Source organism: Centropristis striata, chromosome 8 (genome assembly GCF_030273125.1).
Source record: "Centropristis striata isolate RG_2023a ecotype Rhode Island chromosome 8, C.striata_1.0, whole genome shotgun sequence".
Classification (NCBI taxonomy): Eukaryota; Metazoa; Chordata; class Actinopteri; order Perciformes; family Serranidae; genus Centropristis; species Centropristis striata.
Genome location: NC_081524.1, coordinates 12,595,615 through 12,613,426, shown reverse-complemented (window position 1 = coordinate 12,613,426; position 17,812 = coordinate 12,595,615). Strand labels below are relative to the sequence as shown.

General features: G+C 39.6%; 1 protein-coding gene across 1 annotated transcript in view; it reads left to right on the top strand.

Moving 5' to 3' along the window:
* Window positions 1-9,197, top strand: part of efna3b (ephrin-A3b) — a 70,980-nt gene extending 61,783 nt beyond the window's left edge. Inside the window, exon 6 of the mRNA XM_059339557.1 lies at window positions 5,830-9,197. Within this exon, the coding sequence (XP_059195540.1) occupies window positions 5,830-5,948 (119 nt within the window). The 3' untranslated portion in view covers window positions 5,949-9,197. The remainder of the gene's footprint in view (window positions 1-5,829) is intronic.
* The last annotated feature ends 8,615 nt before the right edge of the window (window positions 9,198-17,812 follow it).

Sequence of the window (17,812 nt, the reverse complement as noted above, 5' to 3'; positions counted from 1 at the left end):
ACTCTTCTCCAAGGTAGCCTGTAAAATATGGTGCTCTGTTGTTAATCTGTGTGTGTGCGCGCCCGTATGCGTGCCTCTGCGTAATAAATCAGTCTGTTCTCATAACTGTCATGAGAAAACTCATCGGTGGTTCCGGCGAATGGCTGCATGTCACATGAGTTTGTCGAGATGCCTCTCCCTCCCTTCTCTTTCATCCCTCCATCATCCTTTCATCTAGGTTTCTCCCTTCGCTCCATCTCCTCTCTCTGCACCCTCCTCATCCTCCTGCTCTTTAATTCCCATCCTCCATTTTCCCTCCAAGAGCAGAAGTAGGAAAGCAGTGGAGGGGAAAGCCACCAAAACTCAGTTTATTCACCTTTTGATGTGTGAAATTAGGTTTTTCCCCTTTTTCTACATATTTTTTTCCCAATATGATATTAATCTTAGGTTTCTAGTATGCATTTATGCTATTGCAGTGATGTTAAAACAAAGAACTTATTTTATTCCAACATTAAATTGTTTTTAGCTTTTGGTAAGCACAGATCGGAGTTAGTTCAGCCATACTTTAATGTAGTTTGTCACTACATTTCTGAGCACAATGGGCAGATTATGAGACAACACGCCCCAGACAGACATACAAAAGCCCCACCACCTCTGTTTTATAAGAGCATGAAGACTCAAGAGTTGTTTAGCCGCCGTCTTTCTTATGTCTGTGGCTGTTTTTTCAGCTTTTGGTTGTCTCATTGAAGTTGTTTTTTGTCTCTTTGTGGTTGTGTTGTGTCTATTTGAAGGTGTTTGTGTCTCTTTGAAGTTCTTTTGTGTATTTTTGTTGTTGTTTTATATCTCTTTGTGGTTGTGTTGTGTCTCCTTGAAGTTGTTTATGTCTCTTTGTGGTGGTGTTGTCTCTCTTTGAAGTTGGTTTGTGTCGTTTTGTTGTTGTTTTGTGTCTCTTTGAAGGTGTTTTGTGTCCCTGTGTAATTTTATTGCCCCTTCTTTATAGTCAATACAAGTTTCTTTGGGTCCTCTTGCAGAGTCTCTGAGTCTCTTTGAAGTGTTTTCGTGTCTCTTTGTAGTCGTTTTTTGTTTATTTGTGGACTTTTGACTAGTGTGGATCCAAGTGTCCAGATGAAATGAGTATCAAGTAAGGATAAGTAGTTTTTACAAGTACATGTGTCATCCGAGTAAAATGTGTCAATATTCTAACTTGAAAGAAAATCTTCATTGGGTAATAATTCTCTTATGATTTAAAATGTTGATCTGAAGCTCAATCCTAAGCCTGTTCTGTTATTAGTCTTTAAATAAATAACAAACATTCCACATTGCTGATAAACCCATATCAATTTCAGGCTTAAAATGTCAATTTCTATCAATTTTCTCCCGGTTTAAGACCATATTCCTGGAAATAATTGTAATCACATGCATGCTAGAGATACTTGCTCCAATACCAGAAGATATATGCTCAAGTCATACTTTGCATACTTTATTCCACATTACACAGAAGAATATTTGGAGAGAATAAAGGTTTTTGCCACAGAATAATAGTTTCATTTGATGTACTTGAACAGATAAAGAATATGAACTACATGAGAATACTGTTAATATTAAGTGAGCAGCTGAAACAATAGCAGAGCACAAATTACTCGAGCTCCTATGGGTCATTTTCACCTGTAGTGCTGTGTTGCCAATTAAATTAATAGGATAACTCAAGTGGTGCAAGAGGAAGTGAGGAAATCAGCAGGGAGCTGTGAAATGAACTGAAAACAAAGAAGCAGTGCAGTTTCCTATTCCCCTCCCTCGTTCTCGGCCCTCCTGACTGCCGATTAGACTCATCACATCATAGTTTTAATTACTGTTATTCAAAGTTCACATCAGCACATTCGCACAAACATGAGACGACGCGCAAACTCAGTTCAAATGTGCCTGATTACCGTGTCTGAAAATGTTTAACTAAGCTGAATGTTGCAGGCTCATATTGAAAACCACCCGTCTCTCTCTCCCCTTCACTGCTCAGAGTTTATTTCCTGGGCGCTGCCCCTTTCAATCAGTGTCTACAGCTCAACAGTGGTTCCCTCCTGAATACGGCCTCTAGTATTAGATTTCATTTAGATCTCATTTACAACACAGATGGAATGGTGCTAGCAGCTCCCCGTGCAGCCATGTGATTACTGATGGCTTTCAGTGGGAGGATACTCATTTACCAACCCTGTTGGCTCAGGTTACTGCATCTGACGATCAGGTCCGGCCATTAGTGGAGAAAATCCGAAGCTCTCTCTTTAATGGGGTTTATAGTAGCAATTAGCACTCCTTTAAGCGACAGTGTGCTTGGGTTACTTTGCTGGCAACATCAGGTGGATCATCAGTGCGCAGCACAAAGTGAATGTCGCCTCTGATTTTATAACATTCTTAGGAACAGTTGTATGGCATGTTTTAAGTTTAAAATATTGAATATATATATATATATATATATACACTACCGGTCAAAAGTTTTAGAACACCCCAATTTTTCCAGTTTTTTATTGAAATTCAAGCAGTTCAAGTCAAATGAACAGCTTGAAAGGGTACAAAGGTAAGTGGTGAACTGCCAGAGGTAAATAAAAAAAGGTAAGCTTAACCAAAACTGAAAAATAATGTACATTTCAGAATTATACAAGTAGGCCTTTTTCAGGGAACAAGAAATGGGTTAACAACTTAACTCTATGGAGTCTTGGGCTATTTTGTCCATTTTTGAATTCTTTTCATGTCGTTGTAAGTCATTTTGTGTCTTTTTTTTTGGTAATTTTGTCTTTTTTTAGTCATTTTGTGTCTTTTGGTGTCTTTTTTGTCATTTTGTGTCTTTTTTTGGTCATTTTGTGTTTTTTTTTTGTGCTTTAGTCCAACATTAAATGTGATTTTGAATCTTTTTTCACTTTCAAAACACTATCATGCTCAATCAAGAATTTTAAATGTTGCAAATGTGCATTAATTTCAGAGTACACTGAGACATTAAACTGCATAATTTTCAATTAAATTCTGGAAAAGTTGGTGTGTTCTAAAACTTTTGACCAGTAGTGTATATATATATATATATATATATATATATATATATATATAGTAAATCCATGTGCATGCTAATTTATTACCACATGCCCAATTAGATACAAGTGGATACTGATATTTAAAACATATAAGAGTAGATTTACTTTAAAAAAGGGCATTGTTGCAGTTTCAATCTTCCTGTTTTGCTTTAAAACCAGCAGATAGCAAGATAATATCATCAGCTACTTAACACCAAATATATCAAATAAGGCTGACAATGTCATGACCCTGAACTGCTTCTGAGATTAAAAATCTAGACACATCACTACACAATGCTCTCAACAACATGCAATCAACTTCAGTTCCTTAGAGGCATTTAAACTACTGCTAAAGGAAGGTTTTAATTGCGGGTGGCTTCTTCCCTTTCTTGTCTTTCTTTTTTGTGTCTCCCTGAAGCTTATATTAGGGATGTAAAAGTACATGGTACAATATCTCACAATGACAAAATGCATCATGGGGCTAAAAAAAATAGACTGCATGTCAAGTTCACGGTTACGCTTCCCAAGTGGTGCTTATTCTTCCATACAGTCAAACGCCAGAGGGTGCGGTTAAATTATGTTACACACATATATATATATATATATATATATATATATATATATATATATATATATATATATATATATATATATATATATATATATATATATATATATATATATATATATATATATATATATATATATATATATATATACATACATACTGTGTACTGTCAGATGCCTAAAAATGTTGTGGTTTTCTGATTGCTCAAATACTTATTTCTTTAATTATTAAAAAAAAGGCTCCACGTTTAGGCATTTGCTGTTTATCTCACACTGCACTGCACAGATTCTGCATGTTAAAGTGTATTTGCCAGTCACAAAGAGCCTATAAAAATAGTTGTGTATTGTTTCTGCAGCTCTCAGGAACTTTGTTAAGATTTGAGTTGAACAACATGAACCAGTCGGGGAGGGTCTAATGAAACATGCTATTGTGTCATTTATGTCCCCGACTTTATGGAGTTGCTATATTAAATCACTTGAATGACCCTTTAATGAGGACATTCTGATTTGGGTGCACCACAAATTACAACGTCTACGATTTTCCACACATCAACACTTCTCTGACATCTAGAATTAAAAGTAATTATTTTCTTAAAGTATTTGTTACAAGACCCATGAATTGCTTAACAATCTGCAGGAGATTCTAGGTCACTCATTATAGAGGTCAAACAGTGTCTGAGGTGTTAAACTGACAAATAGAATATGTTGTAATTATGTGTGTGTCATTATCTTGTACACCAAATTCAAAAATATTTTGAGTAAGAAAGACAAGAAACAGTACAGTTGATGGCACACACACACACGCACACACACACACACACACACACACACACACACACACACCTTCACACACAGCCAGACACTCTAATAAACACAATCAGAGACTAAGATATCTCCTTGTTCTTGTCAACATGACATTCAAATTCATAGATGCCTCGAGGTGTCTGAGCTTCCTAATTATCAGGCGGATGTTGTCTGCTCCAAAATGTGGCACAGACTCACACGCACAACCACAATAATACATACAGCTTCTGTGTGTGAACTGATGTTTGGCTCGAGAACATGTCAGAAGGTCATGATGCACGTCACATGCCCCCTTGCACAGACGCCGCGCCAGAAACACGCGCCAATAATCACGTGTTCATCTGAGACAGTTGGTGACAGACTCTGTGTGTGTGTATGTGTGTGCGCATGTGTGTGTGGCAATTAGGAGAGTCACACTTCAGAACCAGTTTTGCGAGATGCTCTGCTGTTTGTGTCTTCAAAACCACATTCCTCTGTCAGTCAGCGCCAAAGTAACAGTGTCCCGACCCCACGGCTGCATGCTCGGTTACAGAGCGGTCAAAGCATTTAACCTGAGCTCCACTGCTGCATAGACCTCATTAGATTGGCCAGCGGAGCATACCAGAGGAGGCCATCTCTAAAACCAGGTGTCAGCCAGTCATTACTCTGCTGTCTGACCCACAGAGCAGCTGGAAATATTCTCCAGCTAGATATGGCGCCGCGTGGAAAAACTGAGAATACCCCCACTTCACTCGGATGCCATCGGACCGTTAACACAATAGCTCCTAATCAGCAAAAGCCAACCCGTGTACAGACAGAAAATTGTTCTTCTGTCTGGCCTCCAGTCTCATTAATCAAGTGACTATAGAGGGTGTGTCTGCCCGCACGTGTGTCTCATAAGTGTAGACGTGCAGCGAACTGTCTGACGCTTTTGTACATCGACTAGACATCAACACTCCGCAACAAAAGACTGCAAACTATTTTTAGGACCCTGCCAGGTGTACATGCCGGGGGATTGGGGGGTTTACAGTATATACAGTGTATGTGTGTGTGTGTGTGAGAGAGAGAGAGTGTGAGTGTGAGTGGGAATGTGTCACTTTATTAGAACAATAAGAGCTCTCTGATAACAGCTGCAGCAGTCTGCCGTGGCCCTGCTGTTGTGTTGTCTTTGCAGCAGACTTATAACATTTTAATGGTTAAGTGTGACTTTGTGCTGTAAGCTGCTGTTTTTCTGTCAATTTCTTTTAAAGTGTTTTTGCAAAAGCCAAGCTGTGTAAGCAGATTATAGCTCAATTAGAAGCGCAGATATCTATCTTTATAAAAAATTTCCTTTCAAGTTTATCAAGTGTAGAAGAATCCTCTGCTAGCATTGTAATGAGCTGATATAAAGACATCACTCTGCCTCATCCAGACCCCCTTTTCTTTCTCTCTGCTTCTGTGCTTCCAGATGAATTTAACCCCATTGTTCCCAAGCTGGAGAAGAGCGTCAGCGGAAGCAGCCCATCCAGGGATCGCCTTCTCCTCACCGTGACGATGCTCCTTCTGGCCGCTCTCTTCATCTCCTAGCAACGGCCATCCCATCAGCGTCACCATGCCAACTAGCCTTGGGAGGGTGTACAGTATCAGCGGGTGGGAGAGTTGAGGGAGGGAGGAGAGGGGGAGTCAGGAGGAGAGGAGACAGAGAGAGAGAGGGAGAGAGGAGGGTTAAGATACCACAAATAGAGCAGAATGCAAGAGGAGCAAGAGATGAGAGTTTTCAAGCATCACAGTGTGAATGTGTCCCTATGTGTGTGTTTGTACAGCTGTGTGTCTGAGTGGAGTGTGGTTTTGGTGGAGTTAAAAGACCTTCAGGCACTCGGTGACACAGACTGAACCGTATGCATTAAAGTCAGCCTGTGCATACAGATGCAGGTGTGGTAGACTGAGTTTGCGTGTGTGTCTGTGTGTGTGTGTGTGTGTGTGTGTGTGTGTGTGTGTGTCTGAACAAGCCACAGGTTGAGCTTGTTGAATCATGCGCACCACACAAAGCATTTATACACCAGGAGAGGTGGAGCTGAAATCCTAGTCAAAAAGAAGAAAAAGCATCAAATCCACCCACCCAATTGAAAACCATTTGAAGACTTTCCCCTGGATCTGATTGGCTGAAACACTTCCTTAGGGCTAGTTGCCATAGTTTCTTGCAACAAGAATTAAACTGAACTCAAATGAACTGAATCGAGATAGAATTCACCAGAACTGAACTGAAATTGCCTTTTTTTTGTTGATGTTGTTGTTGATCCTGATGCTGGGAACTTGTCCCAGTCCACAGAGGGAGAAAAAAAAGGAACCAGCTGACGAACTGTGCAGGTCCTGTCTGTGTAGGAGACTAGTCAAAAAGTAGCTGATAGTTCATTAACGCAACCCGGGACTCCAGACGCCAGTGTTTTAGTTGTCATCTCCACTCTGTCTGCTGTGTCATCCTGTGTTCAACATCAGTCTGCAGCACGTCTCTAACGAAGGAGGACGGGGTCAGGAGGGGAAATACAGAGCATTTAAAAGATGAATCATTCACTCAAACAAAAGAAAAGGGGGATTTACTGTAGACGTGCCATTGACACTGAAGGGTTTGTTAATGTTATACGTTGCTGTGTTACTTTTCTGTCCTGTCTGTGAAGTACTCGGTCAGTCCTCTGTCATCTCTGAGGTTAAAGAAGCACACGGTGGCTAGAGAGCAGCCATGAAAACACTTCAGCAATACTGCCCTCCTCTTGACCCGCTGCAGGCTGTTTGGAGGAGAGCAAGAGGAGCAGGGAGGAGGGAGGGCGATGGAGGAAGGACAGTCACTCACACAAGCATCTATGAACAGGTCCAGTCCCGGGAAACAAGAAGCTCTCCACTGATCAGTGTTGGTGTAGCAGCCCGCTCTACCAATCTCATCTCCGTAAACCCATTCGTCTGATGCCACATTTTTCTGTTAACGTCTGTTTGTGTGGGCTTGAAAGAGAAAATCTGAGTGTACCATGTGAATGTGTGTGAGTGTGTGTGTGTGTGTGTGTTTGAAAGTGAGATTTTAAATGGTACTAACAGCCTGAAAATACATCCACATACTGTACATCTTATAAGTATAAAAATGCAAAATAATACAAAAAAAAAAAAATCAAAAACACAAACTAAAGCAACAAGTAATACATACAAACCAAGTGCTTTGGTGGGGAGGTACGGCAAGTCAAAACTCAAACAACTGTACCAGTCGGTTGCTTCAGAATAGCGTTTCCATAGCAACTAGCACCTTATTCACCATGGTTACCCCACCCTGCCAACGATGGACTCTAGTAGGGCATGGCTTACCATAGTAGCTGATAACAATGATGAAGGTGAAGATGATTATCATGATGATGAGGATGATGAGGATGGACTGCGAGCTGACAGCGGGCCGACCAGGTCGCACTGCGGCTCACCCACCGGCACGTGAGGCGTTCAAGTACTCGTGTAAATGTCATAACGGACAAAGAATGGAATAACAATGTCTTGAATTTTGCCAAGGTGAAATGTGATGTAAGCATTTTTACAAACTTGAAGCTCAGTTTTCTTGTGGTTGTTTTTTTATTATCATTTTGTTGAGTTTGCTGTGGTGTATTTTTGGTTATCTTGAGGGGGAAGACGGGGGTTTAAAAGTTGGAGAATGGGGTGGGTTGAGCCATATGTAAACTTGGGCTGAACTCTGTGAGTCTCTTAGCCAAAGTTAAGGTTAAGTTAAATAAGATTACAAATCATATATAACCAATCCACCGGGCTGGGAACCACTGAAATATGGGATTTTATCCTCAAGAAGTTATGTTTCTTTGGGTTTTTTTCCTCATTGTGTCCTTGTAGTTTGGGAATAATTATTTTCTCAGCTTAACAAGTGTGACAACCTTTGATTAAACAACAAAAGCACACATTTTTAAATACCTAGGAATGTAATAGTCCTTGTCACCCAGACAAGAGATTATACCTATAGAAACAAACAAGGATCATGCATTTTCATGGCGGATGTGGCTGGATTATGGACCGGGCATGTTGGCCTCAGACTACCAGGGGCTCTCCATGGCTCAGACTGTGTGTGGTATATGGCCCAAGACTTCCAATGGAAGTTAAAGGCCCCCCTTGGCATATAAAGAGCGCGGTCCCTGGGCCCCTCTGTGACTGCAAATGACACACTCCTAGGGGTCTCACTGGACCATGATCCAGCCCTGGTTTTAGAGCTTTGTTAAATACAATATATAATGATACAGAACCGACCCAGGTGTATATATGGCTCTCGGTGGGTAGGGTTTTGGGTCCTGATGTGGAGTGGGAGGGTTGAAGTCCTGTGTGAGAGGGGAATCACTCTTCAAGAAGTTGCACTTAAGAACTTAGACACGAGAGTAAGAAATGTGTGTGCCTGAGTATGTGTGTGTGTGTGTGTGTGTGTGTGTGTGTGTGTCAGGGGGAGTAAGAATCAGACTCATTTCTGTTAATCACTTCATGTCTGTGTGCAGGTGCTTTAGCGTGAGATGCTGTCTGTGTGTGTGTGCTGGTGACTGAATGAATGGGTGAGTGAGTGAGCAACAGTCTCTTTGTTTCTGCTCTTCCCATGTGCGTCTGAGCGAGCGAGTGTGACTGATTGTTGTCTGGCAAAACAGAAAAAAAAGCATTTAATAGTGTTGGAAACAACAGTTACAATCATGTTTACCTTCGACTGGAATGACTTTAAATGAACTTGAAAATAAACTGTAAACTGAACAAACCATAACAGAGGTTATAACAATGATCATGATAACAAAATAATAAGCTTACAAATCTTACTTTTAACAAGATTGTGTGTTCGGCTCTTTATTTTCCTCCCTTTTCTAATCCCCCTCGCCCTTCCTGCTCTCTCTGTCTTTGAGGATCTGAAAAAAAGGGGACAAACATGGAGCTAATCCAAGACAACAGATGGAGGTGTTGCAGGAAAGGTTTTCCCTGGTATATTCAGTTCTCTGTAGATAATGTTGTTTGGGAGCTCACAGATGTGATTTTCCATATCAAAGTTGGTGTGGCGACGCTCTCCCGCAGCAGTAATACCTTTACACGCTCCGATTAGGAGAGATAAGCGCTTCAATCACCAGCCCAACATTTGAATGACAATGGGATGGAGCAGCAGTGTGTACCTGTATGTCTGGACTGGCTGATGGAGGGATAAAGCCGCTGATGATGTCAGGGTGCAGACAGACTCACTGATCTTATGCAACAGGTCTTTGTCATACAGGAAACATTCTCGACTGACAGAAGAGCATGAGGAAGAAGATGGACAGATAGAAGTCAGGTAGGTGCTGCAGTAAGAAGATTTAGTCGAGGTCCCATATTGTAAGAAATGACATTTCTGTCTTTTCTTATCATAAATATGTATGCATGAACCTGCAAATGAGCATCATATGTCCTCGCTAAAAGACAAAAGTTGGGAACAAAGATGAGAAAGTTGAGCTATGGGCTTTTAACTGAAAGTAAGTAAGAGCTGATGTGAAACAAAGTGCACAAATCCATTTTTTGAATATCAAACACTCAACCTGTGTAGGCTTGAAAGGTGGCTGTTAAAAGGTTGTATAGTTTCACGTTGGGAAAGAAAAAGTATCCACAGAAAAATGAGTCCTGCAGCATAAACTACTTCTCTGTTGACCATCTGTGGTTTCAGTTTAAAACTAAAATGATTAGTCAATGAATCAATCTGTTGATTAACAGTAATCAGCAGCCTTTTTGTTGTTAATCTATTCAGTTTTTTTAAAAGTATTTTTGTAAGTAAACTACAGAACATTCATTGTTCAAGCTTCTAAATTGTGAGCATGTGTTACTTTTATAATTGGTGGTGAACTGAAACATTTTTTGGGGACTGTCAGACAAAACAAGCATGTCACTTTGAGCTTCAGGAAGTTGTGACTGAAATTATTTTTTTATTGGTTTATGTTGTAGAAACCAAATGGTCCACAGGAAGTGTCTCAACAAGTATATTTTAGCTGGATTGTCACTTTAATGAGATGACAAAGTACCCGTTTTGACTCCAACTGAAAAGGGAGGACTAAGTTGGAAGATGTCGGACAGTTTTTTTGCTTTAGGAACACTCAAACACATATTCCTTGCCCAGGTATGGAGTCATTGTACTATTTGCCCTTAAATACTTTTTTCCCTTCATTTTTTTGAACCCCAGTTGGCTCCCAGCATGTATAGAGGTACATATCGTATTCCAGCTCAGCAATAATCTTTATTAACACAGCAGTGAGGTGTCCTGATAATCCTGCTGATGTAATGTTTGGAGAAAAAAAAGGGCATCATCATTTCCATTTGGAAACAGATGCATCATGAGCCCATTGGAAGAGGATCCAGCAGTGAGTCAGATATCATAGCTTTTGAGAAGTGACCTTGATGGATGGATGGTATGACTGGCACAATCCAACAAACCATATTCTGGCAACATTAAGTCTGCTTTTCTGAGAAACACCCTGACTCACTCTGGGGTGCGATCAAGCTTCCAGACATTTTTGTCGAAATTTGGAAAACAGTCAAAATACCTCCTCCCTTATAAATCTCGGGTCATTATTATTAACCATGCTTTCTAAAGTCATTGGTTTGAATCTCAACCATCAGGGACTAACAGTAGCAGAACATTAGCAGAATTATTCTTAACCCATAAGAACCCATGGTGACACCCTTGTAACAAACCCTTTAAATCTTCTAGAATCTAAGATTAAACCCATTTAACAATTATAACCAATTAATAGGGTATCCTGTATTGCATTTCACTTCTTCTGACCATATTTCCTGTCACAATTCTGATATATGTTATGGAGATGCAAAGAAAAAGGCAAATTTGTGTTTCTGTAAGCAGAAAATGTGTCTAGTTTATTTATTTTTAAAATAAGAAATATTATGAACACAAATACCATATACGCCCAATGTAACGTTTTTGTCACATCACAGATCTTTGACATTTGGTAGATTTTTTTGTTAAAAACCTCATAAATGTGTTCTATGTGGTCCACTTGGTTTGTGGTATATCAACCATAATTTTCCTTTAAGGATTACTGGGTCTGGGTTCTTATGGGTTAATAATTGATACAGCTTAATTGAGGTGAAAAACCCCCCCCAACTCTATCTGTTCTTGTTTCCATGTCTTGAGTTAAGACATAAAGCTTGGAGCATAAACAATTGTGAATTCGCTAATTTTTGTGGGTCTTAAATGTTTTTACCTGTCCACTGCAGTAACCAAGACTGACCACTTGGTGCCGCTGTTCAGTCACAGCTTCGGTGAGTGGAGGTGCTGCTCCTGAATGCCCCTGCCTTGTAATCCTTTATCTGAGTACATAAATCCATTAAAGCCACAATGGCCATTGTGTAACTGAAGTCAGTGGGATTAAACATGCAGCTTTATTTTACTGGGTGATGATATAACCATATATTTACAGCATGTTGAAGAAGCTGAGGTCATGGAGAGGGTTTGCTCTGCCTCTGCAAAGGTGGGAATGTGGCTGTAAAGGCCAAGGACGAGTACACTCACATACCAACCATTGAAAAAATGATGCAACTACTACGCATCCGAGGCTTCAGCAAACTCAAGGTCTTCCAGTCGCGGATGTCAAGGCATCGCTTCTGTCTGCATTCATTTATCACAATGAGTCAGGCTGAAGAGAAAATCTTCTGCCTTCTCTGATTGTGTTTGTTTAACAGAGAATCCAATGTTATGCTTGAGCAGGCTTGTAAATATGGAGCTGTTTGCAAAAGGCTTGTTCTACCAATATCTGAAACACACACATGCACAACATGTTAGTGTTTAGTGAGGACCTCTGACACCACAATTAACTGTCTCGAGTGCAAGTCTAACCTGAAGCCTCAAAGACAAGAGAAAAACACTTTAAAGGGACAAGTCTACTCCAAATAAAACATTTCTAGAGTTACATGTTAATCTAGGTTGTTTAGTGTGAGTTGTCTGGTTTTATCTGCTGTAGAGATGTCTGCCTTTTTTTCAATATAATAAAACTAAATAGAACTTGGCTTTTGCTGCTCAGTAGAGTAGAGTATAGTGTTTTCATGGAGGAACTTTTTATTTATTGATTTATTACTTTTTATTTATTCAACACACAGTATACATATACATATAAGAGATTACATGGTGTATATGCAAATATGTATACACATATACAAACAATAATAAAGGCATGAAAAAATAAAAACAGAAGAAACAAATAATAATAATATATATAATTATCATTATTTGTTTCTTCTCTTCATTATTTTTTCATGCCTTTATTATTGTTTTGTATATAAATGTATTTATTTTATTTTAATTTTTTAAACTACCACTACACCTGCCACCATCACAATGCAATAATCTTCTAATAATTAGCCAGGCATATGTAGAGAGGCCATAAAGAGGCAGAGGCCCCTTTATGTCAAAAGTACCCTTTATGAAGTTGATTTTATTTATGTATTTATTTATTTATTTATTTATTTATTTATTGTGATGGCCTGCTCGTGGGCCTTATCAAGAAGACCATTTAACAATTATTAATAATTTAATTATAAATAAAATGACCTGGCTGCCATCAGTAAGTTTACGTCACATGATGATGACCTGCGGCAGGTGAAGGGTCATCATGTGACGTGACCTCCGTTATGCTAACGCGCAGCAGTGACGCAAGACGCTACGGACCCAGCGGGGACGTTCAGATGGTGAGTTTTGTGTGATTGATGATCACGTTTTATTTAAAGTCTCAGCGTTACGTAGCGTCACCTTCAAATGCATTATGCAACATAAAGTCGGTCCTGACTGCTGATTGTTCTGATAAACAGCTCAGACCAGAGACTTTATAAATAATGGACCAGTCCAGACGCACAGTGACACTCACCTGTATGTCACTCGTCGCTGCGCTGTGGTTGATGTTTTTATGTGCTGCGCTTTGTTTGCCTGAACACTGAATCTGTTGTGTTACTGCTGATGTTACAGTGAGCAGGAACAAAGCTGCAGAACTCTGAATCATTTGGTGTTTGTTCAGTCAGCTGTGTGAGTTGAATGAGTCTGTGCAGGTCTGCGGGTGCTTTGGGGACTTCATCATCTCGGGTTTAAATCAAGTTGTGCTGGATAGTGAGTCATTAGCTGTCATAAGACCATGTGTATGATTCATGCATTGAAACTTTTTGATGTGGATGGAAATTTAAATCTGCAAAAGCTTTTTGTGTTTAATCTTTTTAGCATTCAGTACTGATCTGTAGTTCTGTACATATTTTTGTACACTAAGAAGTAAGTCATGTGTCTATGACATCTGCATTATTTGAAACACCATACACCATGAAACCACCATAAAACATTTTAATAGATGCGTTTTGGTGTTTTCCACACAAACCATTCATGTAGCCCAGTGCATTAGATGTTTCTCTACTCTTGTGATCACATTTTTTCCTCAATTTCCCCCTCTGTACCAGGATTCTGTTAGATCAAAGTTCAACCACAAAGTTCGGCTAAAAGTTTTGTTAGATCAGTCTGAACTGTCTTTTTTTCCCTGAGGGTTTTGTTTATTTGCAGCTTGTACCATCATCTGACAACTTCTAGTCAATGCTCTGATGGACATATCTTGATTTGTCGCCACAATCTGAGATTAATTTAATCATTACTTAATATCTGTGTTATCAGAACCAGTGAAATCAATGATTGGAGCTAAAAGAAATGTATAAAATAAACGGCAATTTTTGTTTAACAGGTGGTCTCGATCATTTAGAAATCATCAGCCGCCCCACACACACCCATCTATGACACCCAAAGACACATACAGAGAAGGAAAGACTATGGAAGAATTATCCTATCTTTATTCAAGAGAGTAGATTTTCAGTTTGAGAGCATTTGTCTTTCTCGTGCTCAGATTTGTTCTCCTCATGCTCACATTTTGCGCTCGCACTCAGATTTCTGCTGCTTTCTTTCAAAATGTGTGCGTGCACTTAAAAATCACATGCTTGTGCTCACATTTGTTCTTCTTGGACACAAACATTTCGCTCGCACTCAAATATGTCCTGTGCACGCTCAAATCTAAAGTCTACGCGCTCAGATCTCAACTCTGCACTCAGCCACAATCTAGCTGTCTCCCTATTGGCTGGTGAAACACATTATTTTAAGCGCAGGGCGGGACATCGTTCAGTCTGAGCAGACACCTCAACCTGAGAGGACGTGCGTGTTCCGAGTGTGAGCACAAAAGTTTTGAGAGCGCAGAGTTGAGATCTGAGCGCGCACAGGACATATTTGAGTGTGAGCGAAATGTTTGTGTCCAAGAAGAAGAAATGTGAGCACAAGCATGTGATTTTTAAGTGCACGCACACATTTTGAAAGAAAGCAGCAGAAATCTGAGTGCGAGCGCAAAATGTGAGCATGAGGAGAACAAATCTGAGCACGAGAAAGACAAATTTATGCTCTCAAACTGAAAATCTACGCTCTTGAATAAAGATAGGATAATTCTTCCATACAAGACCACAAAGTATATGAAACAGATGATCCCTCTGTGTTGACACACGCCCTTCTCCCCAATCTCTTAGTCACTTGTGTTTGGTGATGACGGCCACATCAACGCCAATCTGCACATGTTACATGCTCATCATCAATGGAAGCTCTCCTACTCTGCCTTATGGCTGTTGTTTAAAAAAACCTTCCTCCTCTCCACATGAACGCCCCTTTCTGGCTGCATGTCAGTTCATTTAATAAGCCTTAGAGAATGTAGGTGACTGTCAACGTGTATTAGCTAAAAACGTTTGATGCTCATGTACTTTATGGTGAGCACTGAGCATGTAACATGTGCAGATTGGCGTGTGTGTGCTGAGCATCTTTCCAAAACCACAGAAGGTGAAAGCTTGGTGCGTCACCGATGTCACGTTGTGGCACATGGGGCCAAATTCAGAAAACGCTCTCATCCACCTGCTTTAGCATCAAGGTCTGTGTGCGGATTGAACTCAAGTGTGGTTGTTCAAGCTTGTAAAGTCTCCCCCTTAACTCAAAGATAACTGGGAAGTTGAAGTTCATCAACTATTTTAGAGTTTTTTAAATGTTTTTATTTGGATTCAAATCAAAAGCAAGTGCCTGAAATGTTGTCCTTGTTTTGTTTTTTTCTCTCAACAATCCAAAAAAACTACACACATATTTAAGGTCTTGGCCACTTGTACACAACTCCAGATACAGAGCTGCCTGGCTGACACACAGCTCTCACTGCTGCTTTGGAGGGATCCCGCAGGGTTTTCACCATGCAATTTCATCACTGATCACTGATGCTGATCATTTCATTCCTCAAACCTCACGGTAAAAGCCTTCAAGTTGAAGTAAAAGTCTGTGACATTTCCATAAAAAACTTTTTTGCAACTCATGACCTGTTCATGCAACATTTTACATTTAATTTAAAGATTCCTTATTGTTTAAAGTGAGACTTTATTTATTTAAAGCTTGTCTAGGTGCTATATAATTACTTGGGAGGTATTATAGCGTTCAATCCTCTGAAAAATCCCCAAAGCCAAGTATTCCAAAACATGTGGTCAGGACTTCTCCTAACAGTAATTTCCCAGCATTTCGGTCTTGGTAAACCTGGGAATGAGAATGTGTTGTTGAAACCAAGGTTATAATAGTTTTGGATTTTTCATTAGTTTTAGTTTTAATTTCGTTGTGAATTTTTGTTTTCAAATTCAGTTAGTTTTTAGAGTGCATTTGCTAGTTTTAGTTTAGTTTTTAGTTTTTGAAAATGCTTAGTTTTAGTGGGTATTTAATGGGTTATGTGTTAGGTGCCAGATTCAAAGAGGTCATAATAAATTTTTCCTTTTTTTTCCCTTCGGCTTATCCAACATCCAAAGTTTACCGAGTGTGGCGCCGGCGACATGTTTGCTCAAGCGCACTTCAGATTACCATAATAACTAAACAGATATGTTTTCTGAAAGCTGAGAAGTTGCTCTTTACAGCCAACATGGTGTCATTACAGTAATTTCACTCGCGATTCTCCCGGAAGCCTACAAAGCAGGAATACACACACTCAGCGGTGGAGAAACAGAAACACTGGATTATGTATGAAAAAAGTTGACAAAGACGAAAACGAAGGACATTTTCACTATAGTTTTAGTTAGTTTTGTAACCACAAAATACAGTTTCAGTTAGTTATCGTTCTTTTTAAAACTCTCATTTTTTTTTAAACTCTCATTTTTTTTTAAATTTCAGTTAATGAAAAGGTTTTTTCAATTCTAGTTTTCGTTATTTCGTTAGTTTTCGTTAACTATAATAACCTTGGTTGAAACTGACAATGTTTATGTTCAACTGGCTGGTTGGCAGGTCCGGCTCCTGCTGGGAATCAAGGCTCATATTTCTATAGTTCTGCTTGTCACGTCAGAGGTGAAAGCTACGGAAGAGGCCAGGTGAGATTTCACAGATTTGCTGTTCCCGTGTCAATAAGTCATCAGAGGAAACATTGTTTTCAGAGAAGTGGCCCCCCCATCCGAACAGTACTGTAGACTGCAAGCTACAACCTGATTTTCAACAATGTCCTTAAATTAGCAAAAACCACAATATTTAAGGGTGTAGTAGTTATTAAATCCCCTTTCACATAAATGAGCTATTCTTTGTTTTAGAATTTACAACTATTGGGAAAATCAGGTTGTAGCTTGCAGTCTACTTTACCGAACTCAAACTCAAATTGACTCAATTCTCGACATTTTGCCTTTTTCTCTCTCGACATTGTAGTTTGGCTTTATTCTTGTTATTTCCACTTTTTTCTCTAAGTGCATCATGACATTTTTTTTCTCCTACCTGGCCCTGATCCTTCTGTAGAAAACTGTGTGCAGCCATTCCTGCCCTTAGACTTTGACTGTCAATCACACTGTAGCGAGAGTTCAGCGATCCCAGCCAAGACGAAATCATTTTTCAGTATTTTGAGTACAGCACCTTGAACCTTACTGCTACACTACTTGTCTTTTTTATGTTACTTGATCTCTTTACTCTTTCGCATTCATCCTGTGAGCAGCACAACAATGAGAAACTCAGACGAGCAGTAAACAGAACGAGCTTCTCGACTGGTTAAAGCTGAACTTTTCACTGCCATCAACCATGAAAACCACCGCCTGGCAAGCAAAAATCAGATTTTGATTACAGCTTCTCAAAGCCTCCAAGCTCTCCACAACGTTGATTTAAAGGCCTGGGGAAAATCCTCAATGCTTAAAGAGCATGCCTCTTATTAAACATATAAAGTTAGTACCATGTGGATTAAGTTATGTGCTGATATGACAACATTTCCTTTGTTTTTTCATGAAGCGACATTCATTTTTTCTCTGAAATTCCCAGCAGTTTTGGTGTGAATCTTGAACTGTCTGATCCTGTCTCCGGAGACGAAAACACATACAGTAAAAGCAATTTTGTTTGCATACACTCAGACAGATATGAGCACATTTCCTCC